Consider the following 26,669-nt stretch of genomic DNA (forward strand, 5'->3'; position numbering starts at 1 on the left):
AGGGACGTTTTATTTGACCTAACCAAAAACCTGAAACTATAACCCTAATAAAAAACTAAAACCTAATAAAACAAAGAACCAGGCTATGTTGAACCACTTCCATCTTCCTCGCCGTTGACAACAGACCGCCGGCAAACCACCATGAGTGCAGCCAAGTGAGCACACCCCACCGAAGACACCCAAGCCAAGTACTCTGCCACAACCAGCTTGGGATCTCAGGCCACCACCATCCTCCTTGGCTGAACTCATTACCGACCCATTGTGCAAATCCATCCCAAATTGATCTGAAACCAATCCGGCCTCCCATCAATTCGAGAATCCCTTTCAAACACTCTATCCTCCACCTAGCCACACGCCTCAGAGAAAAGACCAGTGCCATACGATCCATGGCCTGCCGCCGCCACTATCTGGTCACTAAACGCCTTCTCGTCGCCGATAGCCGAGCACCCTTCACCAACGTCTGCGCCGCTGCTTGAGATAGATGAAAAAGCATACACAGCCAAGAGCACCTAAACCCAGAGAAAAAGAAGAATCCTAGAGCCCCAGGAACCCGTCGGCCAACACCCACCACTCGTCGACGACGCAGGAAGTCGCCATCAAAGCAGGAGCGCCGCCGGACAGGCCTCAACACCAGCCTCTGTCTTTCCAACCCTAGACCTCTCTCGCCTGTTTTCTCAGAGCATAAACTTTCAACTCAGCCAATACTATACAAACCTATTGAACATGAACCAAAACCAAATACCTCATGAGGAGGAACGAACCAAAAGACACATACCTACCATAAACATCAAACAAATTGATTAACGTTAGGCCTCGTTTGGTTCATTGAATTGAGGACTTGGGAAAGGAAATGTACGTATTCATTTCCTATGTTTGGTGTGCACAAGGGAAAGTGAAACCTCTTCTCTCATCCTCCAAATGATTCATTTTTCCTCCCACTTTCTCAACATTAAATGTGTATTAATTACATGATAAAAATACATTTATATTCTTGTTGAAAATTGTTATTGATAATTTTATTTGGAAAGTTTATGATTTGTGTTTTAATAAATGAGGATATTGGAATATTAGTATAATTTAGTTTCATGTCCATACACAAACCAAATACTAAAATGGAAACCATCATATTTTTTCCCGTTGCTTTCCCAATGTTTCCAAACAGCAGAAATGAAAGTTAGTGAGAAATTCCTTTCCCATGGGAAAAAGCCTCAATACATCATGCATTCAATTTTTTTTTTTATCAAATAAACAATTCATATAAAGTGACAGCTTAGTTTGCCTTCGACCTCATACTTTATTTTGCTCCTGAAATTATAAGGGCTTATCTAGGTTGCTTCTCTATCCATCCATCTTGATTTATGTAAGATAAACTAGTCAAATCATTTACTTCTTGATCTGATAGTTTCTTCTCCCACTTTACACGTTTCGACATGTTTGCTCCAGGTCCCCTGCAATTGGCCTCCGAGAAGGAGATTAAATTCCTGTGAAATAAGAGCAAAGAAAAATAACAAAGCAAATAATTAGAAGAGCATCAAACAAGTATAGTCCAACTCTGGAAAATTCTACAGTACTGTCACTACTGTGATTAGACAAAAGAAATAACGAAACCAATACTCACTCGGAGCCCTTAAACCGTGCCCCGTCCCAACCTTCTGCCCTAATAACATTGTCCATTGTTGTCCCAGCAAACAATACTCTTGCGTGGTTTGTATGAGCTCTTCCTAGATACATAGGGCCAGATCCAGTCACATGACAATTTTTGAATACAAAACCAGTATTTTCCTCTGGACTTTCACGAGCCTGTGCTGTAATAAAACCTACCCGTGGAGCTATTTTTGATGCCAATGAATTGATCTGGCAATTCTGCATGCAAACAATTTGATCGAGTGTAAATACATGTGATTGTGTGAATATATCTAACTATTGATCGCAATGATGGTTTTATTTTGTTTTTCAACCTCGTAAATTGATTGTGCATTTCCCCAAATGAAGTCTATGGCGCCGGAAATTTTGCAGTCATAGAAGTAATGACGACCTTTGGCATCAGTCAATGTGTCCTGCAAGCTACTGAAGCTGCAATGGTAAAAACTTGCTCTGTCTCCGTTAATTGCAGCTGCAGGTGCCCAAGTAGTGTTGACCCCGCTGGCGTCTAATTTAGAAGGAAGATTATCATAGGTATTCTGTTATGAAACAATTTTATTAATTTGTTATTTCTAATTCTAAGAGCAACTCCAACAGATTCCCTATATTTTGATTTTTCTCTACTTTAGGGAAAAATAAGCCTCTTTTGCTCCAACAGATTCCCTATAATTATCTCTATTTTAGAGAAAGTGAGGAGAGAGAAAACCAAATTCCCTATATTTACAGCAAACTCCAAAATTTTAAAGAAGAATATGGAGATTTTATAGATTACTGTAAACTAGGGAATCTGTTGGAATTGGAGAAAAAAAATAGGCTAAAGGTTTGATTTTTGCTTCTCTATAATACAAAAATTATAGGGAAGCTGTTGGAGTTGCTCTAAGAGATGTAATATAAGTAAAAAAGAAGTGCAGTTGTACACACGAAATATAATGACAAGTGGAAAGTCAAAATAACTTCTTATTTTTCATTTTATTTGTGTGCTTAAAATAATAAAACTTGAGTTTGACACTTAACCTTGAATACAATATATCGTGCCACAAAATTATCCGCATTCAACTTAAATGTTGGACTGGTAACAACATTTCCGCCATCTCCATATTGAATCACAGTTTGCTGATCGCGGTCTCCTTCAAGAATAATATATGGCTTCTTGATCTCAACTTTTTCACTGAATATGGTTATATTAGCACATAGGGTTCCAATTGACAGTATACAGCTTACAAAGAAAAACAACCAAACACAAATATATGTTACTTACTTGTAGACACCGGAGTTGAGGTGAATTAGAGTCCACGGGTTATTTGGTGGTATAGAGTCGACGGCTTGTTGAACAGTGGTAAATTGTCCTTTACCATTCTGATCAACTACGATGGTAGTTGAAACTTGGTCTAGTGGACGGAATGCATTCAATCCATTCAGAAAAGAGAAAAGAGCCAATATCACTGAAATAATAAGAATAAGAGACTTCATTTTGCAAGATATGAAGAATAACTTAGCAGTATACTGAGAACCTTGTTGAATATGATTTTCATTGATAAATGATTTACAAGTGTACACATATATAGCAGAGTATTACATGCCTAACAATAACTGCATATTATAGCAAGAACCACAAGATTAGCCTAATATCAATGCTAATAAGTAACTGACATTTCCAGAAGATATTAGTGTTAATGAGCTTGATTTGAGGAAGAGATCAGGCTTAATTGATTGAGGCAAGTTAAGGAATTAATGTCACTAACACCCCCCTCAAACTGGCGGCTCGGGATGCACAAGTTTGATACGGAGATTATGGCTAACAGACCCTTACTATTTATAAGAAGACATCATCAGTGCTCTGTAATTAAGATGATGAAATGCATTTAGTTTAGTCTGATTTGGAAATAAATCTTCAATGATAATTAATAGGGTTTGAAATTTTTAAAGAGGCATAATGTAAATACAAAATCTATCCGAAAGGGAGGAATCTACAGTGGGAATGAATCACGTTAAATTTTCTCGCCTAATAATGGTGCTGCATTGGTGCAAAGTGCAATGATTGTGGTATTCATACACAATACTGCTAATGTCTTTTAGTAAACCTCCATATATGGGTCGTTAACGTAACCAGAGCATAGGCATTGTGAACGCGTGTATGTGCGTCAGGGGAGCAGTTTGGCTTTACTAATTACAGAGTTCGAATTTGAAAGGTTTATTTGCCGATTGATCAAAAAATCATACAATAGAAGAGTTGGACATCATATATATATATTTTTAATATGAATGATGGCATTAGTAATCAAGTCATGAAAACAGGTCAGAGTCTAACAAAACTTACATAAGAAATCCTGAGATAATCCACGTAACCTATCTAAGCCACAACTAAACTCATTAAAGTCTGAAGGGACGCTCGCTGAACAGCAAGCCTAATCTATGCAAGCATAATCTCGCTCTCTAAAGAAAAATATTCCTCTAGTCTAATCTGTCAAACACACAATTGTGGTACAAATAACAACTAGAAACGTCTTAGAAAAGCTTATAGAAATCACCCCTACTTCAAAAAACTTGAGTCCAGAATGTAAAAAAGCTTTGAGGACTTAAGAAAGCGCAAGTCCCTTCCCCGTAGGGTTGGAACCAGCACCATATGCAGCCTCCTCTGTAACCGATCACCTTGGCATCAGGTTGTTCCTCGAGCTCTTCTTGAGAGTTAGCAGCATATAGCCCCCATTTTCAGATTTGAGCCAAATAGGCCCAGTCCCTGCCTTCAGCCTAGGTCGTGCCCTAGGCCCAGTCATCAGCGGCCTAGAAACAAGCCCAGTCAACCCTAGTTCAAAACTAGGGTCTTCCGGTGATTTTTCCGGGTCGCCTTCTTGCCCGTGACCCGTCGCCGCACTGATCTCCAGCATACCAGTTCAAGCCACTGGCCCAGTCATCGCCTGCCCTCCTGTCGCCTCCAAGAAGAGCGGTACAACCCCATAGCCCGACGCCACATGAGCCATCGTCTCCAGTAGCCCTGACTTGAGCCCAGCCTTGGTCAGTGGAGGCTGCCACAACTATGCAGATCCCAGTAGTCCTTAAACTTGACGGCATCGAAAGCAACACCTTGGCTCCGGCCCGATCCAGCAACGCACGTTCACAAAACCACCCTCAGCTGAGCTTTGACTCAACCGGAGCCCTCGAAAATCTTGTTCGAGATCCCAACGCCGTTGCAAAAGAGACCATGGCCTCTCCAAGCCCACGCCGCCCTTCACTGGCCTTTGTTTGGTTTGGAAACCACGACGCTCCCCCCCCCCGCCATCACGAAGCCTAGGTTTTGCTCTTCCAGGTTGCTCCTCAAAAACCAGAGGCCCTCTTATCCTTTTTTTTGATAAGAAACTAGCTATTGTGTTACACTGAGTTGGACATCATATGTGCATTAATATAACGTAATTTAATTTTGTATATTTTAGTCTCTTAATCAATGATGAGTGGCTGAAAACTTGGTGCTCAAAGAAACCCTAAAGGAAAAAAACCTTGAGAGCCGCGTGGTCCTTCTTGCCTGTCCGGCTGTGCCTCGGCGCTGGCGCTGGCCACTGGCCTAGTCGGTGCACTGTGCATGCAGCCGGACGGGTGGTCTGGTTCGTTGGCATGCTTGATGCTCAGTGGTTGGGGTTGGGAAGCTGTTTTTCTCGTCGTGCTCATGTGCAGGAGGCGGCTGAACGTGGATCGGGTTGGTGGCTGCTAGGTGGGATCGAAGTTGTTTGGATCTATGACGCTGCAGTGGGACTGACGGCGAAGCTACCATGGGTAGGTGGGAGATCGGAGATGGGAGGAGGAAGGACAGGCTGGCTGGGACCGGATGGGATCGGAGGTCTGTCCGGTTTGGTTCTGATATTCGGAGTGAGGCTGTGTGGGGCTGGGGCTGTGGAGTGGGTGGGTAGTCTTGGCCGATGGTTCGACGGCGGAGATGGCTCGCAGATGGTCGAAGTCCGACATCGGTGGCGGAGTGGCGCGTATGGTGGCGTGTTGGTACAGGTGCCTTCCTGGACTGGGTTAACGAGGTGGGGCTTGCCTGCATTAGCTCTCTGGGCCTAGGCTTGTTATTTAATTATATTTGGTGGTTTTTGGTTAGGTTTTTTCCGTTTTGGTTTTTGTTTAGGTATAATAAGTCCCTCCTCAATTGAGCGAGGGTTAGTTTGTTTTGGGTTCATGGGTGTGTCGTGGTATGGACTTTTGTTGGTGCTTTTTGGTTATCAACGTGATGGTGAATCACCCTTACACGTGGTCTGGCGATTTTGGATCGCGGTGTCCGAACGAGTGGAAACAGTTCATCGTATTGTTGGTGGCTGGGTTGTATCGGTATATATTTGGTGGTTACTCATTGTAGCTCGAGGGTATGAGTGTAAAATTTGGTTAGGGTTCAGCCTTTTTGACTCATGGAAATCACTCATGTTGACGGTCCCGCAACTATGGATATAATATTATGTAATCTGTTTGGTTATTAATGGAATTTTTTATTCTAAAAAAAAAAAATCAATGACAAAAATATCGAGCGTTGAAGACTTAAAAAAAAAAAAAAATTGGTTAAAAATATGGGATATCGTTGATAAGTATATTATTATAATTTTAGATGCATGTAGTTGTACAAAATAAAATTCTGAGAAATATTAATACTTGTAGACCTTGATCTCAACGTAACATAGGTGGATTTATTAAGCTTCTCTGTTTCTTTGCAATTAATAATGACTCAGTGGACTAACCAGGTCACCATAATTTAGTCTTTTACCAAATGAGCTCCAAGATGCCAAGAACTCCATGGCTAAGAGCTAGAAAACAGCTGTCCACAGTAAACCTAAGTTCATCTACCCCAATGCAGACACGTGTAAGGCTGCAGAGTACATTGCAGTTTCCCATATAGAGTTTGGCCTTCAGATCAAGCCAGTGGAATCATTTGGAGTGAGCAGCAAAGCCATATCCAATTAAGCATTTTCTTCAGTATGCCAATGAAGAATGTGAGAGAGGACACCAGAGATAGCCAGATCAGCGGCTTCTCTGAGTTCTCTAAACCACAATGCTCTGGCAAACTGATCAATCCCAATGAGCCCAATTCTGGGTTTCAGGGGAAAATCATGTTTGACAGCTCTGATAGTGAGAGTTTCTATGAAAGGCTAGGCAAGTTGAATGAGTCACTTGGATACAATCTTGTGTAAGGTCCCTAATTCACTCTTAAAGTTTTAATCTTTTGGGCTTCATTTTCTACCTTCCTTTTATGCATTCTGTTTTCCATTTTTGTAATGTGTTCAAAGTAGGGATTTTATGTTCTGTAATGTGTTCAAAGTACAGGACTATTATGTGGGTTTTTGCTGCTGTGTTTGGTTCTGTGAGAAACTTTTGGGAAAGAAAGAGAAAAAGTTGGAAACTTTTATCACATGCAAATCAAAATTACGTTTTATTGGAATGCATGATGAGTGATGTTGATGTGTTTGGACCTTTTAGTTTTCATAAAGCTTTCGATAATTCCTGTCATATTAATATTTTGGCTTTTATTAGACTGGTTTTTACTCTTGCATGTGGAAGATATACATATAGGCAGCTAATAGGATTGGAATGGTGGTCAAATATTTAGAAATTTATCTTTGATTTGGGTTATTTCTGAGTGAAAATTACTCAATATCTTCCTTTTGATGGGCAGCTTTGATGTCAGACAAACCAAACTGAATCTGCATCTCTTTTACAAGGAAGTCACTCTCAGGGGAGGCTTTAATCAGGTTTTCTAATGACTTGCTAATGTTTACCTATTTATTCAGTGAAAAAGAAAAGTGACTTCGTGACCATGTCATTTTAGTATCTTATATCCTGAAAAGTTTGCTACTGAATTGTGTTGTTCTTGGCCTCGTGGAATTTGATTGATATCTTGTTGCATTTCCAGGTGAACAAAGATAGGAGATGGGATGAGATTGCATCCTCTTTGAAATTGGATGGGAGGAATCTCAATTATCCAGATATTCTTCTAAAGCTTTATGCACTCTTTCTGTTTCATTATGAACAGATTTACTTTTATAGGGGACCTGAGAAAGTGGCTTCAACACCAGGTATAGGAGCTAATCCGATAGCTTAGCCAAGCCTTCTGGATACTACCATTTATATGTTTGGCAAAATCTACGCTAAGTGTGTGGTGTTAACTGCTTAGAAGTTTTTGGTTTCAATTAGATTTGCATCTACTTTCTTGCACATAAGAAATAAGTTGAGTGTATTTTAGAGCTTATGAGGTTGAAATTTGCAGATCTCACTATTGATATTGAGGATAGCCCCCGAATGGAAATGAAGTGCACCAATCATTCATCTCAAATGGTAACAAATGTTGAAGATGGGCCTGGAGAGAAGAAGATGCTCAAGGAGAGCTGTTCTCAATCAATGTCGACAGGTATATACGGTATTGTCGCCATTTCTTTTACTTTGTAGATTAGTCGTCATGTTGCAATTGCACACTGAGCTGTTATAATTTAACCTGATATTGCATATAGGCTAACAGTGCTGATTGTTTCTCTTTATAATGAACAAAGACCGAAGTGCGATGTTAGGTGATTTTATAGCTTACTGAGCTTATTGTTAACCCCTTGTATTTCAAATGAGTAGGTTCGGCGTCTGCAGAAAAACAATCAGCACCAGAAGCAGAACAGAAGCATATCCCCCAGCTGCACTCAGAGAAAGAAGAGATATGGACAAAAGATATGCACTCATCGGCAGAAAACCAACTAGCAGTACCCGAAGCAGCACAGGAGCAGACCCCCAAGCTGCACCCGAAGAAAAAAGAGATGAGGAAAAGAGGTTCAGCATCAGCTGAAAAACAGTTGGCTGTACCCAGGAAAAAAGGGATGAAGAAGCCAGGTGCTCGACAAGGGATACGCAGTGGTTACCACATCTTTATCAAGACAGAATGTGGGAGATTAAAAAAAATTCAATCTAATAAAGGCCAGAATCTCCGACAACTGGCCAATGATGCATGGAATCAGCTATCTGAGGCTGAGAAACAGGTACAATTCCCTCTACATTAATTTCTTTCCCTGTTGTTACAGCAGTCCCTAATCAATTTGTGTATTTAGTCACTTAAGTTGTACCCCATTTACATGCATGATGACATGCTACCTATTAATCTAGAGGTGTGTTGGGTTTGAAACCAAACTTGTAGCACACATAGTGGGAGTGTTGAGTACTAGTATTCACGATCTCCATGCGTTGAGGACAATCAGTAATTTATCATCAAGGAGCGGACTATGTTAAGTAGCAAGAATAACAGAAAAAGGTTGATTATTGCTGCTAATTTTTCTACTGATGTTCAATCTCGGAGTGCTCATATGTCTATAAAAGTTGCTCTCTTTTCCTTGCAGCCCTTCCTTGAGCAAAGTATCAAGGAAAAGGAAAGCTTAGCTAACAAAGTGGCTGTTGATGATGAACAAAACCATGTCATGGAAAGTGCTGATTTGGAGAACAAGCAGGCTTCGCCGGATGGTGACTACCATGTGATTTTGGATCCAAGTGATGCAGAAAAATCTATTGAGGTAAATTAATCATCAGTCGACCCAATAGTACAAACAGAGTACTGGGATAACTCATGGAGATAACTTGGGAGCGACTAATTTTCAAAAATATGGAAGGTGCTTTTGTATCCATGGGGAGATGGATTCTTGTACATATCCTATGGGCCTATGGAAATTTTATTGCATATGGATGTTGTAGGAGTTTCTGTATAGTTTGTTAACGTGTTCCCCTCTTAACTAATGACTGTGCTAGCCTCTAGGCTAATATTTTTGCTGGTAAGGCATCTGCAATGGCATTTGAATCTGTCCTCGGAGGTTTAATCCATTCAAGCACATCTTTTGCAGTATAATCTGCCTTCTTTCAGTTGCAATTTTTCTTGTAGTACAGAAGAATATAGGGCTTAATTCGGTTGCTCATCGATCCACCCCTCTTGGTTTATGAAATTAGTTGTGTTCGTTAAATTCATCAGTTCCTGATCAGAAAACTGCTTCTCCCACTTAACACGGTGATACATCTTTGCTCCAGGTCCACTGCAGTTTTGCTTCTGAATATGTGATTAAGTCCCTATTCGGAAAAACAGAAAACAAGGAAGGATTAGACAACAGAATTGAACTGCTTGAACAAAAATTCAAACATGAAAGGAGAAACTTACTCACAAACAACACTCCACGAGGGTAATTCCTTCTTGGGTATAATATATATCTTTCCTATATGTCCTGGCAAACAAAACAAAACACATATGTAGCTGAATGTATCATTGATTCAGGTAATGTTAGAAACTGAATAGGACAAAAAGCTACAAGGATTGTTACCTCGTTCATTGACTGGCCATTGCCCCAAGTGAAGTCTATAGCACCTGCAACATGGGAATTATAAATATAGTGACAACCTTTGGCATCACTTAACGTGTCTAGCAAGCTAATGAAACTACGCACTGGCACACTGACAGAAACTTGCTTTGTCCCCGGCAATGGCAGCCCCGGTGCGCATGTAACTTTCCTCGCTTCGATATCCATTTCCAGAAGAAGTATTATATGTATTTCTACCAGGATCAAAGTAATAATTATTAGTAAAAAGTAAAATTTAACTACTTAAGGCTAAAGAAGGTGACAGTAACTCAAAGCATCATACATTCATACTTAACCTTGAATGTTACATAACGTGCAGTGAAATTATCTGCCTGCAACTAAAACGAAGGATTTCTAAAAAAAAAAAAAAAAAAAACTTTGCCAGCATCTCCATATTCGATCGGGGTTATTTAGACCATTCAGGTCTCTTTCAAGTATAATGTATGGTTTGTCTCGAGGGATTACAACCTTCTCGCAAAAACACATCAGTATGAGTAATTAGAGTTCGAAATCTATCACGCAGCTTAAAAATGAAATCTTTTTATAACTTACATGTAGGTACCGGAGTTAATGAGAATTGAGTCATAACTATGATGACCTTTGTCTTTCTGATTAGATTACTTGCCTAATAGAGTTTATCAAATTTAATTATCCATTTAAAGCCTGACCAAAAGAAAAGAATCATTCTCCCCTAATTGTATGATTTCTGTTTCTGTGGTTTTGACCACATTTTCCATCTTTTCAGAGAACCAAACACTTGACCAAAAAACAAATTAAAAGAATTAGCTAAAGAACAAATTGAGGATAAGCATGTCGTGCAGTTCAAAACCTACAAACGACATGACTTATCAATGACATTATCGCTTTATCTTCAGTGATACGTAATCTGCACCTTAGCCTAGACCGGATAGAGCAGAGCAAACATGAACACAACCACCACCACCACCACAAACCTTCCTCATCACATCAAACCAAAGGAAGCCTCACCAGAAACCAAACCTACCTTCAAGCTCTCCCAGAAAACAATCCTAGACATCTTGAGCACAAAATGCACCACTTCTCTACAAAACCTCAAGCAAGCCCATTGTGTTGTCCTGAGGTCAGGCCACTTTCAAGACCATTATGTAGCAGGCACCATACTAAAATGCTATGCAAGTCCTCACTTCAACGACTTTGGGTTTGCTTTGAAGGTGTTTGATAATGTGTGGAGGCCAAATGTGTTTGTTTGGAACATTATGATCAAAGGGTGTGTGGAGAACTATGAGGCACTGCAAGCTATTTCATGTTATTGTAAGATGGTGGATATGAATTCCAGGCCTAACAAGTTCACCTATCCCATGTTGTTCAAGGCCTGCAGATTAGTTCAAGCAGTGGAGGAAGGTCTCCAAATTCATGCACATGTGGTGAAGCAGCAGCTTAGTGAAGATGGGCACATAAGAAGTGCTGGGATTCAAATGTATGCGTCTTTCGGGCTTGTGGAGGAGGCAAGGAGGATATTGCTAGACAACGCGGCGTCGTCTGATGTTGTTTGTTGGAATGCAATGATTGATGGGTACATGAAATGTGGGGATGCAGAAGCAGCTAAGGAGTTGTTTGATAAGCACATGCCAATTAAGAATGTTGGGTCTTGGAATGCAATGGTGAGTGGTTTTGCTAAGTGTGGGAGGTTGACAGATGCAAGGGCGGTGTTTGATGAAATGATTGAGAGAGATGAGATTTCTTGGAGTGCTATGATTGATGGTTATGTGCAAGGAGGGTATCACAAGGAGGCATTGGAAGTTTTCAATGAGATGCAAAAGGAGAAGATTGTTAGTCCAAGGAAATTCGTATTGTCGAGTGTGTTAGCTGCTTGTGCCAATGTGGGAGCACTTGATCAAGGAAAGTGGATTCATGGTTATATTAAGAAGAACTCAATTCAGGTGGATGCACTACTGGGGACTGCTTTAGTTGATATGTATGCCAAATGTGGGAGGCTTGACATGGCATGGGAAGTGTTTGAAAATGTGAAACAGAAAGAGGTTTCGACATGGAATGCCATGATTGGTGGGCTTGCTATGCACGGCCGAGCAGATGATGCATTGGATGTTTTCTTCAAGATGCAAGGGAATAATTTGGAACCAAATGGGATTACTTTTCTGAATGCTCTAAGTGCTTGTGCTCATGGGGGTTTTGTTGATGAAGGTCTTACAATTTTCAGTTCTATGAAGGAAATGTATGGTATGGAGGCTGAGGTAGAGCACTATGGTTGTGTGGTTGATATGTTTGGAAGGGCAGGACTTTTGGAAGAGGCAGAGCAGGTTATAAATTCAATGCCAATTGAACCTAGTGCAGCTGTTTATGGTGCCCTGTTAGGCGCTTGCAGGATACATGGAAATGTTGAAATGGGTGAGAGAGTAGGGAGGATTTTGCTTGAATTGGAACCGCAAAACAGTGGACGTTACGCGTTGTTATCTAACATCTATGCAAAGGCAGGTATGTGGGACGATGTTGCAGAGGTAAGAAAATTGATGAAGGAAAGGGGAGTAAAGACTATTCCTGGAATTAGCATGGTTGATATTGGTGGCAAAGTACATGAATTCAAAATGGGAGATGGGTCACACCCACAAATGAAGGAGGTCTACTTGATGCTTGAAAAGATTATAGAAAAGCTGGAGACAGAGGGTTATTCACCGAATACATCTCAAGTTTTGTTTGACATTGCAGAGGAGGAGAAGGAAACAGCACTGCGGTACCACAGTGAGAAGCTTGCAATTGCTTTCGGAGTACTTAACACAAAACCTGGAACAACCATCCGGGTTGTGAAGAACTTGAGGATTTGTGAGGACTGTCATTCTGCCATAAAGCTCTTTTCACAATCATACAACCGGGATATAATTGTGAGGGACCGTATGCGCTATCATCATTTTAGAAATGGACGGTGTTCGTGCAAGGATTTTTGGTAAGGTCTTAAATTTGATACACCGTACGTTCGGATGGTCTTGGATGTTCATGCATTATCTAAATACACATGTATGTAGCTTAAAATACCCTTGCACACATTGTTAGATTGTTAGTTTACACACTTCACATATGGCGGATCAGTTTGTTATGTAAACATCATAAAAACTCAGGAAGACATTAGAAAAAGTTGGTTGTATATATTACAAATGCAGAAACACCAAGTATAATGTAGAAGTCCAGTTAAAAAAACTTTAGTACAGTCTACGTGCCGGACAAGCATTGGTTGTTATCGAGGAACTGGTGTCGGCCACCCTGGAATCACAAATGGGTAGATGTGTTGCCCATATGGAAAATCCAAGGCTGAAGCATCTGTGATCTTTAGTACAATCTCCAAGGTTCCACCACAAAGCTTGCACACGACCACTTCGTTTGTCAACTGTAAACATATGATATTCTCATTATTCGGGTAGAAGCTTAGCATTCTCCACCATATATTCAGTGAGAAGAAAGGAATATCTTGGCAAGGCAAAGAAATTCTCTCAACTATCCATTTGAATTTGCCTCCTCCAAAGGTGGTGTCCTCTGGTACTTCTCCTTTCAACTCCCAAACACTGAATGGATTCGGATCGTCATGATTCCGGTCTGTGACCACACACATCTGCAAGCGCCCTCCACACACACCTAGCCATTTTTCATAGTCATAATCTCTATCTGGAAGGTCATGTTTGAGCTGGTCAGGCTCCTTGATGAAACAACATTTAGCAATATTATCACCACTTGTGGTGAAGGGATCCAACACAAAAGTAGAGTAATCTTGACAGAACCAATACAACATTCCATTGTGAGCAACAGGTCTTCTACGAGAACTGGTATCGGGATAATGATAGAAAGAATGAATCCTTCCTGGACATAACACATCCAAGTTGATCCAACTCTCTCCACTCACGAGTTTCAGAAGAGAAGATTTCAACAAGAAAGTTCAGTTTTGATAGATTTGGAATGATCCGAACAACCCTCCAGTTATACTGAGCATTTGGAATGATGGAATAGGTAATAGCACTACTATCTTGACCTTCTAATTCTTGGACGACGAACCCCACATGCGGTAGGGTTTGGTGGACTTGAGGGGAAGGAGGGAGAGCAAACCATTGCTTGGTGTACGGATTGCAAATGTAGTAATCACACTGATAATACCTGGTTGCGCAGCACAAGAGCAAGTCTTTATGCGCCCCTAGCACGACCCTACGTTCTTGGTGTTTATAACATGGGAGGAAACTCAGAGAGAAATCAATTGTGTTGAACACTGGATTTTTGGACGTTATGGTTCTTTTGAAGGAGCAATTATTCCACAAAGTTAGTGTAGTTATAACGGGCTTGGATTCATCGAGCTGCAGGCGTTGAAAGCGAGCAGCAAAATAAGGATCAGAGAGGAGACTGAGCCAACGCTTCGACACACACTTGCACTGGAAACTGAATTTATAGTTGGGAGGAAGTCGACAAAGGATTTCAACCAATACAAAGTCAGGGAGATCGTTAAAAGTAGTCATCAAGAAATCTGATGAGGGAGACGGTTGGCTTGTGGCTCGTTTATATAGAGGTAGAGTTATCAAAATACATAACTAATGAGTATTTACGTGGACAGCCACATTGATAATAATATTTACAACATCACGTAATTAACGTAATCTTATTAGATTTTGAAATTTGTCTCATGCACAGATTACTGGAGAAGTGTGACTTGAATTAGAATTCTTGAAATCTCACGTTAAAAAAGTAAAGAGTTATTCTTTGATTGTAAAAGATACACACGCTAATGCTGAAACTTCTTGTATTAAAACCTTATATTAATCATGGATTGAAGACAACCGCACCAGCGAATCTGCGATCACGGCACAAGTGCACAACAGATTCAGTTAATCGAGCAATTAATCTGTGATTGATCACATATGATGCAAACTAGGGTTTCGGTTCTTCTCTCAAGTATAGTATGCAAGTTATGCCCGTGGAGCTATTAGATTGAATTTGCTTTAGGAAAGTTGTAACAACAAAATTTTGTCATCAAATGTTTGCCCCTAGAGCTAGGCGAAAAAATTACTAGTTCGTCGAAAATATTACTGTGTTATTAGTGAATGATAAATTGAGCAAAATTGACGCCATCACGTCTGATAATAAAATTCTTGAATAACTATCCTTATTTGAGTAAATAGAACCGAAAAATAACATCTTACAAAAAATTCTTGAAAATAAGAGAAATTGAAAAACGACTTCATCTACATATGTTGAAGTATCAATACAGTAACTAGAGTAGTTTCATATAGAGGTAGAACGGTTCGATCCATTAGTAGATTACCTTAGCCAGATCTCAAGCTAGTTTATAACTATAAGCTGTTGGTCTACAACTACATGAAGTTTGTATATATTTGATGCATCTGTATGTTAACACACCATATAACATTTTTTGAAAAATAACTAAAACTATAAATTGAAAAGTGGATAATAAATTCAACGTCAGGCCCATTTCTCCAATCTCCACCACTGAAAAACAATAGAGACTAAACTTATTTTATTTTCAAAAAAAAAAAAACTCGATTTCTTTAGGAGTTGGCCCCTAAAACCACAAACAAATTTCGAAATTGCCAAAATCCCTTCTCACTTCCACAGCACACTGAAGGACAATTTCGTCCACAAATACACAAAAATATAACACAGAGTCCTCTCCCCGCCACTCACTAACAGAATAATCAGTTGGTGTTGTCTACCCAACCAACCTCCCTCCCATGGCCATGAAGCTACTCTCACCACCCTCCTCTTCTCTCTCACAACCCACCAGGCTCTTCTGCTTACATTCCACCTCAACCAGACCAAAACCCATTTCAGTCCCAACCCTTCTCTTCCAAAGGACCCCAAAACGGTTCGTTTTCTCCAAGAGAATGGTAGTCAAAGCTTGTGTGAAAGTGGAGGAGAAGAACGTTCAAGAATCTTCTGGAAGTGAGTGGGGCAAGGTCTCTGCTGTGCTGTTTGACATGGATGGAGTTCTCTGCAATAGCGAAGAGCCTTCTAGAAGGGCCGCAGTCGAAGTTTTCGCCGAAATGGGGGTTGAGACCACGGTGGAGGACTTTGTTCCTTTCGGAGGAACTGGTAAAATTTCTCTGATATTCCATGGATTTGATCAATTGTTACTGCACCTCTCTTTACATTTGTAAAGTAAATAACTTTCTGGTAAAAAGATTTTAACTTTGGTTCAACCATTTGTACAAGTTAACATGAAACAAAATAAAGACTGAATTTTTACTTGTTATCTTATTGTTTAGTTCTCCCATTGTCCTTGTCTGTATTCACATGGTGATAGAGAGTCAGTAAACTAATAAACTATAATGTGATGGACCAATGTTGTGGATTTTTTTTCTTTTTTTTTCATAGTGTTGCATTGATGTTGTAGGTGAAGCGAATTTTTTAGGAGGTGTCGCTGCTGTTAAGGGGGTAAAGGGATTCGATACCGAGGCAGCAAAGAAGAGATTCTTTGAGATATATTTGGATAAGGTTATTGTCCTATCCCAGTATTCATTGTTTATAAGTTATCAATGTAATGAATTGAGACTAGACCTTGATTATAAGTATATTACACTAATTCTCTGGTTTTTGAATGTCTTGCAGTATGCAAAACCAGATTCTGGAATAGGATACCCCGGTGCCCTTGAACTTGTTACTCAGGTGTCAAGGAGATTACTTATATTTACCTAATGTTGCTAGACTGCTAATTGAGTTAGTTATTCTTTAATGTATGCAAGCTCTGATGTGAAACAGTGTAAAAGCAAAGGCCTTAAGGTTGCTGTTGCATCCAGTGCTGATCTAATCAAGGTTAAGGCAAATCTAGCTGCTGCCAATTTACCACTTTCATTGTAAGCCATTATAGTGATTGGCTGTGCTTCTCAAGTTGTGCAATAGTTTTATAATATTATTTTTTGTAGGGTCATTATTTTCAACTCTAGCTATCTTTTTATCCTCTTTTGTCAGGTTTGATGCTATTGTGTCAGCAGATGCTTTTGAGAATCTGAAACCTTCTCCTGATATATTCTTGGCTGCATCAAAGATCTTGGATGTAATCCCTAGTGAGGTATACAAGAAGAATTTTATATTTTACCTGAAGAGAAGATTTTTGAATAATCAAGTAGAAGGAATTGGTAAATGTCACTGGTCAGTACAGTTGCACATTCACAGTAGAAATAGAAGATAACAAAATAGATATAAATACTATATAATTGTGACCATAATTTTCTTAAATGTCTCGCAAAAGTTTCCCCAATAGCTTTCACCATAGACTATATAATGAAGTTGTTCTGTTTTTCTTATTCTGTTGTACACATATCTAAGGAAGTTTTCTTGATCATGTCAGGAGTTTAACTCTTTCCATTTTAATGCTCATTTGGGATTTGCATATGTTTCGGCAGTGTATTGTAATTGAGGATGCACTAGCTGGAGTGCAGGCTGCCAACGCTGCAAAAATGAGGTAAATTTGCAAAAAAGTCTTTTATCTGTAAATTGGCAGTGTTTTGTCTCATTTTTCTTTTGTATCACCAATTGCATTATTTTTTTATGTTCCACTCACAGGTTTTTTTTTTTTTTTTTTCTTTTGATGTAGAATTACGAATTTTGTTTATGTGGTAACTGCTAATGTTCTTCTGCAACTTGCAGATGTATAGCTGTGAAAACTACTCTATCAGAAGAGGCTCTAATGAGTGCTGGTCCATCCATTATTCGAAATCAAATAGGAAATATTTCACTCGATGATATTCTCAGTGGTGGCTCTGATGGCTATAGTATGTAGTCCTGAGAATATGTGCAAAGTCATTTGTATCTTCAAATAATGTAGAATGGTGAAGCTACACTGCTGCCATTTTTTTATGAGTTATAAGAAAAGACCTCTTTTAGGGGTCCTCTTTGTTGAAACTCTTCCTCGGATATTGCTATATGCACACTTTTGATCTTACTGATCTGTAGTTTGAGTGATAGTTCCATTAAGATGATGTCTCAAAAGCTTTTAATGTCATTAGTCCTATACCAACTTATTACAGGCTAATCTTTTCTCCTATATATTCTGGAAAATGAGGTCTTATGTTGATATGCCACTGCAGATGGGAAGATGCAGGGACTTCAATTTCTTAATTCTTCATCTCAAACCACATCAGAAAAGCTCACGGAAAGAGATACTGATTCTTCTGGTGCTGCCAATGACGGCATTTTCTCGTTTGGAGGGTAAGAAGAGTTCTAGTTGCAAAATATCAGTCATATAATTTGATTAAATTTTTTATTCCTAATTTTTTATTAACTTCATTCGGTATAAGTTCAAGACACATAAGGGCTTTAACCATATTTCAGACAGCACATATTAATCAACTATTCTGCTTTCTCTCCAACAAAATCATGCTTGCAATACAAAGCTTATCCAACTTGCTTTGACACACACATATGTACTATGTTGTGTACATCTAGTGTGTTGGTCACATGGATCTGAGAGGTGTTAGTAAATGCTCCAAGAGTATTATTTTGCATTGTGTGAGGGTGTAGTATCCTCTAATATGTGGCTCTCTTTGTTTTGATGTCTAACTTAATTGCTAGAACAGGTTCCAAAGAAAATAATTGCTTATAAAGAAATTGAAAATTTATACATAAATTACTTTAATATTGAGCAGTGTAATCTATTAGCATGAGATTTTCGAATGGAAGAAATACCATATTAAACCACCTTAGCTTGCGGCTGGAGAATAATTGATGGACAGGTTTCAGGGTTGTTCGGCGAGATATAGTGAAATATGGAAGCTTGGGGATTGCTTTGTCTTGTCTTGCCTTCACCATATCAAACTGGAAGGTACAACTAAATAGAGTAGAATGCTCAGATAGAGAGAGAGAGAGTGTGTGTGTGTGTGTGTGTGTTGAATTTATGCATTGTAATTTACAAGTGATCATAAGCATGGAAACAATGTAGTAATCTCTTTTCTTTTTCCTCAAGTTATTCTAGTTTCTATATATGATGTATATATTCTACTCATGGACAGGCAATGCAATATACATCACCTAACGCTATTTGGAATGTGATATTTGGGGTCAACCAGCCATCTATTGCACAGAAAGAAGGTACTGATGTCACAAACCTCTGGGTGGCATATTCTTTTCAGTTTATTATCTGCCTAATCCTTCATTATCTTATGTAATATGTGCATATATTGTTCATTTAATTCTTACGAAGTTGGCATTACAACGTATTCTTATTATCTGACTAAAGTGTCTCTATTGGTTCATAGTTGGGGACTAAAAACTACTTTTTTTTTTCTTCATTCGATTATAGGTGAATCAAAGTTGGAAAGAATCCAACAATTTGTGAACTATATATCTGACCTGGAAACCAGGTAAATTGCTGACATACTATGTGTTGTATCTGTCCTCATAGTTCCTCCATATCTCGTTCTTACTGTATAAGAAACGCATGTCTAATCTGCTTCAACAATCAACCTTGTACTATGCAAGAGGAACTGCTCCTATTGTGCCAGAATTTCCACCAAAACTTGATTGGTTGAATACAGCTCCCATCAAGTTAAGCAAGGTGATTTGTTTTGAATCTGAACTTCTATTTAGTGTAACCAAGTTTTATCTTATAGCTTTAATTTTGATAAAGTTTTTGGCAGGATCTCAAAGGAAAAGTGGTTGTGCTGGACTTTTGGACCTATTGCTGTATAAATTGTATGCATGTACTGCCAGACCTGGAGTTTTTGGAGAAAAAATACAAAGATATGCCGGTAATCCTTTTTGTGTTTCTCTTCATTTGAAGTCTCAGCTTGTCTGCCATCTCAGTTTATTATGTTCCAGGCTTCTGCTTTATCAGATTGCTGATCGTAAAATTTAACAAAGTTGTATAAGGTTAACTTGATTTTTTTCCTTATAGATTGAATGTTTTCCTCCCATCTTTACAGACAGCTATTACTTATCATTTAGATCTAAAACACAGTATATCCAATCTAGATTTTCATCATCCTAGAGTAATACTCTCTATGTGGAACAAAGAACCAAGTAACAAGTTAATAGCGAATTCAGGAGACTTACAAAAGAACAAATAATGTGTAATAGGCGGAGCTTTTCATAATGATATCCTTATAAACATATATATAGATATATGAATAGCATGTGTACTTCAACCATGTTGTTCTGAAAATTTGCCCCTTTCAATAATGTTTATTTGGCTGATCCATGTGCCAGTTGGCAAAATTTAAAACTTTAAATAGCCACATTAGTGGATGCTATATTTGTTAATTTATTCTTATGTAGTTCACTGTGGTGGGAGTTCATTCGGCAAAGTTTGATAATGAGAAGGATTTAGAGGCCATTCGGAATGCAGTGTTACGCTATAACATCACTCATCCAGTAAGCCTTATGCTTTGTACTTTGTATAAGCTGATCTCTCATTCTATTCTGGGTGTTCTAGTACTCTGGAGTAGTTTGTTTCTTTGGTAATGTTTGACCATCTGTCGCTGATTGTTCTATTAAAGTACCAGAACTATTTGCCTGGAAACTGCTGTATGAAAAGTATGATAAATATGTAATTGTCGATCTTTTTGATGATTATACTTGGTTTATGAGCTTAATATTGCAGAACTTGAGTAACATGTTCCCAAGCATATAAATGTGTTTCCTAAAAGATACCTGCATCATTGGACAGAGTTATCTTTGTATGTTAAGATTCTTGTGTTCTGTAAAGTCTCTTGCTTTTATAAATCAAGTAACATTTCAGCTAAACGGTCTTAATAAAGTTGAAGTTCATTGCATATTGAAGTTTATCCTACCAATTAAACTTCTATGCCTCTCATTTTTTAGGTAGTCAATGATGGAGATATGTATCTATGGAGAGAGCTAGGTGTGAATTCATGGCCAACTTTTGCTGTTGTTGGGCCCAATGGAAGACTTCTTGCTCAACTATCAGGTGAAGGTCGCCGCAAGGTATAATAACCAATTTCAAAATTTTCTTTGTGGTAGACTGTAGTTGTAAGTTGCTCAGTTTCATGTATTTCTACAATTCTACTTTGCAATTGGCTAATAAATAACTTTTTATTTTCAAAGGATCTTGATGATTTGGTGGAGGCAGCTCTTTTGTACTATGGCCGAAAGAAAATATTGGACAATGCACCACTTCCTTTGAGTTTGGAGAAAGATAATGATCCCCGTCTGTTTACATCTCCATTAAAGTTTCCTGGAAAGCTGGCGGTTGATGTCGAAAACAATAGGCTCTTCATTTCAGACAGTAATCATAACCGCATAGTAGGCTCTGTCTCCCTCACTCTCACCCACACACCCCCTCTCTCTATTTGGAAACACTCCTGCACTGTGTGTGTGCGAGCGCGTGCATTTTTTTTTCTTTTTTTCTTTCCTGTGCCTTAAAATGTTCAACTACTGTATGTCCAATTTGGATTCCTATTCAGCATATCTCACATGTCAGGGCCAGAATGCACGCATGGCATTTGAGTTATATATGCAAGTAGTGCTGAAGTATATAAATTGGCTTTTCCAAAAGAAAAATTTATTATAGGGTTTATATAACTGATGAAGTGGTACATCCTGTGCATACATGTTTCTTGTAATAAATGTCATATCATGGCATTTGAGTTATATATGCGAGGTAGTGCTGAAGTTTATAAATTGGCTTTCTCCTAAAGAAAAATGTATTATAGGGTTTATGTAACTGATGAAGCGGTTACATCCTGTGCATGCATGTTTCTTGTAATCAATGTCATATTTCTTGAAAAGTTATTATAGTTTGATACCCAAATTTGTAGATTAAACTGCGATGATATATTGATAAGTGGACATAATATAGTTTTGCAGTTCAACACTAGATTCTCTCCAGTAGAGATCCTAACTTAGAAGATATTTCATGTTAACTAGTGTATTGTGAACATTTCAGTTTCTTATTGTCAATACTTTTAAGCTTTAAGGTATACATGTGTTGCAAATTTGTGATAGCAGAAGTGAACGTGAACTGGATTGTTATCTAACCATGCTGTTGTATGTGGAGCTCAGGTTGTAACCGACCTAGATGGAAATTTTATTGTCCAAATTGGAAGTACAGGAGAGGAAGGTCTACGTGATGGTTCTTTTGATGATGCCACCTTTAATCGGCCTCAGGTAAGAAAAGAGTCGTCTTAAAAGCATGTTATTACACTCTGCTGATTATGCTGACACAGCCGACACAGATTTATTCTCTGAATCTGCATTCTTTCTGAGGTTTACCATCTCATTTCATGTATTTGATGTATGCATATAACCTTTGGGCATGTACTTATCCTAGGGCCTGGCTTACAATACAAAAAAAAATCTTCTCTACGTCGCGGATACTGAAAACCATGCGTTGAGGTACGTGGTGGCTACAGAAATCCCTTTTCATTTGGTTGTGTAACTCCCTGTGTTTCCTGCTATTAGAGCATATAAGAAATAAAAGGACGGAATCATCAATAGTTAAATATTTAAATATAAGAACTTTCTGAATTCTTCACATTTGAAAGAATTCCTGAAACATTAAAAGGATTTATCACTTATATTTCAAGGTTTACTTCCCGTGCTTTTTCATCTTTTACAGAACAATATAATGATTGAAGTGGTATTGACCCATCTGTTGACATTTTATAAATGAGTTCCTGTCATAATATAGCTTTGAAATTGTAGGGAGATTGACTTTGTTAACGAAACAGTGCATACTCTAGCTGGAAATGGAACCAAAGGCTCTGATTACAGAGGAGGAGGAAAAGGAAGCACTCAGGTAAGATTAGAAATACCTTGAGTTTGAGGATGTTAACCTTTTTTATTAGGACTAATGAACTTCTGGTGATTTATCTAAAATAAAAAACTGAATTACAAAATTCTTGGATAAACATCTCCATTTTATTAAAGAATCTGGTTATATTATTCAGCTACTCAACTCTCCATGGGATGTCTGCTTTCATCCGGTCAATGAGAAAGTTTATATTGCCATGGCTGGCCAACATCAAATTTGGCAACTTGATACATCTGATGGGATTACTAGAGCATTTAGTGGTGATGGTTATGAAAGAAATCTGAATGGATCAAGGTAATTGATAATTTGAAGATGCTAATGGCAATATCAACATTTTTCTGCTATTATGTACTTCCAGACTTGACTTGGTCCTTTTGATCTTTCATTGGGATAGCTCTTCAAGCACATCATTTGCACAGCCTTCTGGAATTTCATTATCTCCTGGTATTATAACACTTTGACACATTCATGACTTCCAATCATCATTTAAGGCTTTTTTTCCGTATATGGAGTTTTTCAGGTTATAACAATTTTTCGTTATTTTAGATATGACGGAGCTGTATATTGCTGATAGTGAGAGTAGCTCCATCAGGGCAGTTGTTTTAAAAACAGGAGGATCGAGATTGCTAGCGGGTGGTGATCCATTTTTCTCAGACAATTTGTTTAAGGTGATCTGAATAACTTGTCTACTATGGACATCATATGCAGAAATCAAAGAAAAATTTAAAAGTTAATGTCCTTCTGTATATGATCCTTTTTTAATAATGATTTTTATCAATTCTTTAGTTTGGGGACCATGATGGAATGGGTTCTGAAGTACTTCTTCAACATCCACTCGGTGTCTTGTGTACAAAGGGCGGTCAAATCTATATAGCAGATAGCTATAATCACAAGGTAGCTTGACAATGACCGCCAATAACTATTCTAAGATGTAGCATGTACTTTTGGATGCATCAATTTACCTATTATTTAAGACTGGAAAATATTGTGATAAGTTTTAGAAGTGTCTGGTCAAGTATTAATTTGGTCTTTCTAATTCCAAACTTCAGATAAAGAAGCTAGATCCAGATAGTAAAAGAGTTAGTACCATAGCAGGGACAGGGAAAGCTGGTTTCAAGGACGGAACAGCTCTTGAAGCTCAGGTTGGCTAATCTGTTCGGTTTCCTTATATTTGAGCAATTTAAGATCCTAATGATGCAGGAATTTTAGTCACTCAGATTGCATAGCTTTCTTTCAAGTATTAGGCTGATTAAAGATACTCGTCTAGGAAGTAACAAAATTCAAAACACTCACTATTTTCTTGAATCATTTTACTGCAGAATATTTTTCATGTTTCTTATATTTGTATCGCACTATCACACTCTAGAAAAGAAATGAACAGGTCAACGTATTGATTCATTCTCCATATTATCTCTTTGCAGCTTTCAGAGCCATCAGGAATCATTGAAGCGACAAATGGTGATGATTTTTTATAACATATATATGCCACTTGAAATTCTGCATGGGTCATTTTTGGATTCATTTGTTAAATTACATTCTAATCTTGTAAAGATTCTAGATGTTCTCTTCTCTCTTTTATTCATGGAAAATTATAAAGTGAGATATCAATGTATTTGTTGCAACAAGAATTTTTATTACAATTCTTTTTCTTTGCAGGGAGACTCTTCGTAGCCGATACAAACAACAGTCTAATCAGATATATTGACTTAAGCAACAAGGAACCTGAACTTCTTACTCTGGAGCTAAAAGGGGTTCAACCTCCCACAGCAAAATCCAAGTCTTTGAAACGCCTCAGAAGGCGCTTATCAGCTGACACACAGACCGTTACAGTTGATGGTGGTTCATCCAATGAGGGGAACCTCTATATTAAAATATCATTACCTGAAGAGTATCATTTTTCAAAGGTCCCTGTCCCTCTTCTAATTCAAACCACACAAGCTTGTTGACTCCAATTTAGTTACTGTTCTCTAATGATTTTTACCATCTTACTTTCAATTTGGCTAGTGTACTTTGGCGAGCTTTTGTCAGTTGTCATGTATAAATTTTTAATGCAGGAAGCTCGCAGTAAGTTTAGTGTTGAAACTGAGCCTGAAACTGCAGTTCTCGTTGATCCCTCAGATGGATATCTTAGTCCAGAAGGATCAGCAGTACTTCATTTTAAGAGATCCTCTCCCTCAGCTTCTGTGGGGAGAGTTAATTGCAAGGTATTGCTTATTTTTTGCCGCAAACTAATCAGCTCTGCCAAAACATAATTGAATTGTCGTGGTCTGTCTTTGTACCAGTACTGTTACACCACATGCTTTTGTTGTAACACTGCTGTTAAACCCCATGCTTTTGTGATCAGGCCAGCATTATAGTAGCCCGACCCTTAGAAATCTGATAGATTAAAAACGATTAGCACATGAAAAGCTCACCATGTCATATTCTGTTGTTTAATTAAGTTGGCTTGTCTTGCAGGTTTACTACTGCAAAGAAGATGAGGTCTGTTTATACCAATCCTTATTATTTGAGGTACCATTCCATGAGGAAATTCCAGAATCCAACCCAGAAGAAATCACACTTGCCTACCTTGTAAAGCCCAGAACTTCAACAGACAGCTTACAGCTACCAGTTGCACGCTGACACGATTACACAAACATTTTGTATAGATCTTGTACTACTTCACCATGAAAATAGGATACCAAACTACATATAGCAGTTAGATACAAAACATTTGAGTTATTTGTGGTCATTTCATGTTACTTTGTTTTTCAGAATTTGTACCAAATTTTATAATGAAAAATCCAGAGGAATTATGCATTGACTTGTATACAGGGGAAAATTGATGAGTTGATCCAGGGAGACAGGACATATCCCACAGTCGGGGCAGGTCCAACAGTCCCCTAACATTTGTATCAAAAAACAAAAAACAGTACCCTTAACGTGACTGGCATGAGAATCAAGGCACTAAACATGTCCAATCTTATTCAACAAGACCACATTAGTAGACATTGAATAGCTTGTGTCATTGTCATATTCATACTTCATTCAGCAAACTAAACTATACTAGTTATCCACTACCAAGTGACTTATTCTCTGGTGTGTACAAGACCTCCCTTTCCTCGTGTTTGATCCTCGGGATATTTTGTCGTAGTCTTGTAGCAATTGCCACAGTAAGGTTGGGTAATTCTTCCCTATCTCCGGTTATGGATACACTGTATACAGATATTTTTCATCATGGACTAGGGCTCTTGTTAGCGCGCAACAACGGTCCTTCAACAAAACAATTGTATTGCATTGTGGCCTTGTGGGGGGTTGGCAGTTGTTGATTTGTATTAGAGACTCAAACTCGAACGCATTGTGAGACTATTGAGGAGTCGATTCTCATAAACATTTTCTTTAGTACGTTGTTAATTGTTATAATTAGTTTAAGATAAACACCATCATTATGACTCGTGGCATAATTAAGCTGGGAATTGCTTATCAAGACACGCAATCTTGCACCTAGTTCTCGTTAGGGCATAGGAGTCGTTCTTTCGATAAAACAATCGTTCGCACTTTGTGAGCAGCTGACAACCGTTGATGTGTCGAAAATCGGACTAGAATGCATTATGGAACTTAAACAAACGATTTTGGAGCCAATCCTCCTTAGCAGTTTAAGATTAAACACCATCATTAAGGTTATTGGCATAAGCAAGGTATGGATTGCTCACCAAGACACGCACTCGTGCGGACCTGTCTCCATTTGATCAAATGATGAAAGTGTAATCACTTATTAAATATTTAAGCTAAAGATAGCACATTAGGCCCCAATTGTTACCTACAGCTTAAAATAATTAGTAGATTGGAATCAATCTTTGACAAACTCTAAGACTTAATCAAATCATGTGAATGGAACATGTTTCCTAATTTGTTTAATCATATTAATCAAACCCTACGCGCACAGAGAT

The 26,669-nt window shown here is 38.5% G+C and overlaps 4 protein-coding genes across 11 annotated transcripts; 3 read left to right on the forward strand and 1 right to left on the reverse strand.

Moving 5' to 3' along the window:
* Positions 1 to 344: 344 nt before the first annotated feature.
* LOC112194008 (probable pectinesterase 29) lies at positions 345 to 4,710 on the reverse strand. The gene is made up of 6 exons (XM_024334274.1): positions 4,529 to 4,710; positions 2,656 to 2,857; positions 1,959 to 2,180; positions 1,619 to 1,863; positions 1,388 to 1,481; positions 345 to 509 (listed from the first exon to the last, which is right to left on the reverse strand). Exons 1-6 carry the CDS (start codon positions 4,708 to 4,710, stop codon positions 345 to 347), a joined length of 1,110 nt encoding a protein of 369 aa, XP_024190042.1.
* A 1,685-nt stretch (positions 4,711 to 6,395) lies between these two features.
* LOC112195078 (high mobility group B protein 10) lies at positions 6,396 to 9,409 on the forward strand. 3 transcript variants are annotated; one of them, XM_040517088.1, is made up of 7 exons: positions 6,396 to 6,805; positions 7,292 to 7,367; positions 7,529 to 7,691; positions 7,883 to 8,032; positions 8,236 to 8,633; positions 8,758 to 8,902; positions 8,988 to 9,128. In XM_040517088.1, exons 1-6 carry the CDS (start codon positions 6,597 to 6,599, stop codon positions 8,878 to 8,880), a joined length of 1,119 nt encoding a protein of 372 aa, XP_040373022.1. In that variant the 5' UTR covers positions 6,396 to 6,596; the 3' UTR covers positions 8,881 to 8,902; positions 8,988 to 9,128. The 3 variants fall into 3 exon arrangements, with proteins under 3 accessions (XP_040373022.1, XP_040373021.1, XP_024191196.1); XM_040517087.1 differs by lacking the exon at positions 8,758 to 8,902 and having other exon boundaries at positions 8,988 to 9,409; XM_024335428.2 differs by lacking the exon at positions 8,758 to 8,902 and having other exon boundaries at positions 7,883 to 8,023; positions 8,988 to 9,409.
* Positions 9,410 to 10,854: 1,445 nt separating this feature from the next.
* LOC112191652 (pentatricopeptide repeat-containing protein At5g66520) lies at positions 10,855 to 13,103 on the forward strand. The gene has a single exon (XM_024331034.2). It carries the CDS (start codon positions 10,910 to 10,912, stop codon positions 12,926 to 12,928), a length of 2,019 nt encoding a protein of 672 aa, XP_024186802.1. The 5' UTR covers positions 10,855 to 10,909; the 3' UTR covers positions 12,929 to 13,103.
* Positions 13,104 to 15,486: 2,383 nt separating this feature from the next.
* Positions 15,487 to 25,549, forward strand: LOC112193291 (protein SUPPRESSOR OF QUENCHING 1, chloroplastic). 6 transcript variants are annotated; one of them, XM_024333372.2, is made up of 28 exons: positions 15,491 to 16,064; positions 16,366 to 16,466; positions 16,581 to 16,637; positions 16,731 to 16,825; positions 16,941 to 17,040; positions 17,375 to 17,433; positions 17,619 to 17,743; positions 18,059 to 18,179; positions 18,711 to 18,792; positions 18,980 to 19,058; positions 19,270 to 19,330; positions 19,449 to 19,524; positions 19,607 to 19,717; positions 20,244 to 20,339; positions 20,790 to 20,912; positions 21,033 to 21,230; positions 21,990 to 22,094; positions 22,258 to 22,322; positions 22,632 to 22,725; positions 22,877 to 23,034; positions 23,135 to 23,184; positions 23,287 to 23,408; positions 23,527 to 23,634; positions 23,790 to 23,882; positions 24,162 to 24,198; positions 24,397 to 24,644; positions 24,759 to 24,944; positions 25,198 to 25,549. In XM_024333372.2, exons 1-28 carry the CDS (start codon positions 15,704 to 15,706, stop codon positions 25,360 to 25,362), a joined length of 3,276 nt encoding a protein of 1,091 aa, XP_024189140.1. In that variant the 5' UTR covers positions 15,491 to 15,703; the 3' UTR covers positions 25,363 to 25,549. The 6 variants fall into 6 exon arrangements, with proteins under 6 accessions (XP_040372514.1, XP_024189140.1, XP_040372513.1 ...); XM_024333374.2 differs by having other exon boundaries at positions 15,492 to 16,064; positions 24,795 to 24,944; XM_040516580.1 differs by lacking the exon at positions 23,527 to 23,634 and having other exon boundaries at positions 15,487 to 16,064.
* Positions 25,550 to 26,669: the final 1,120 nt, after the last annotated feature.

This window comes from Rosa chinensis, chromosome 3, assembly GCF_002994745.2.
Source record: "Rosa chinensis cultivar Old Blush chromosome 3, RchiOBHm-V2, whole genome shotgun sequence".
NCBI lineage: Eukaryota > Viridiplantae > Streptophyta > Magnoliopsida > Rosales > Rosaceae > Rosa > Rosa chinensis.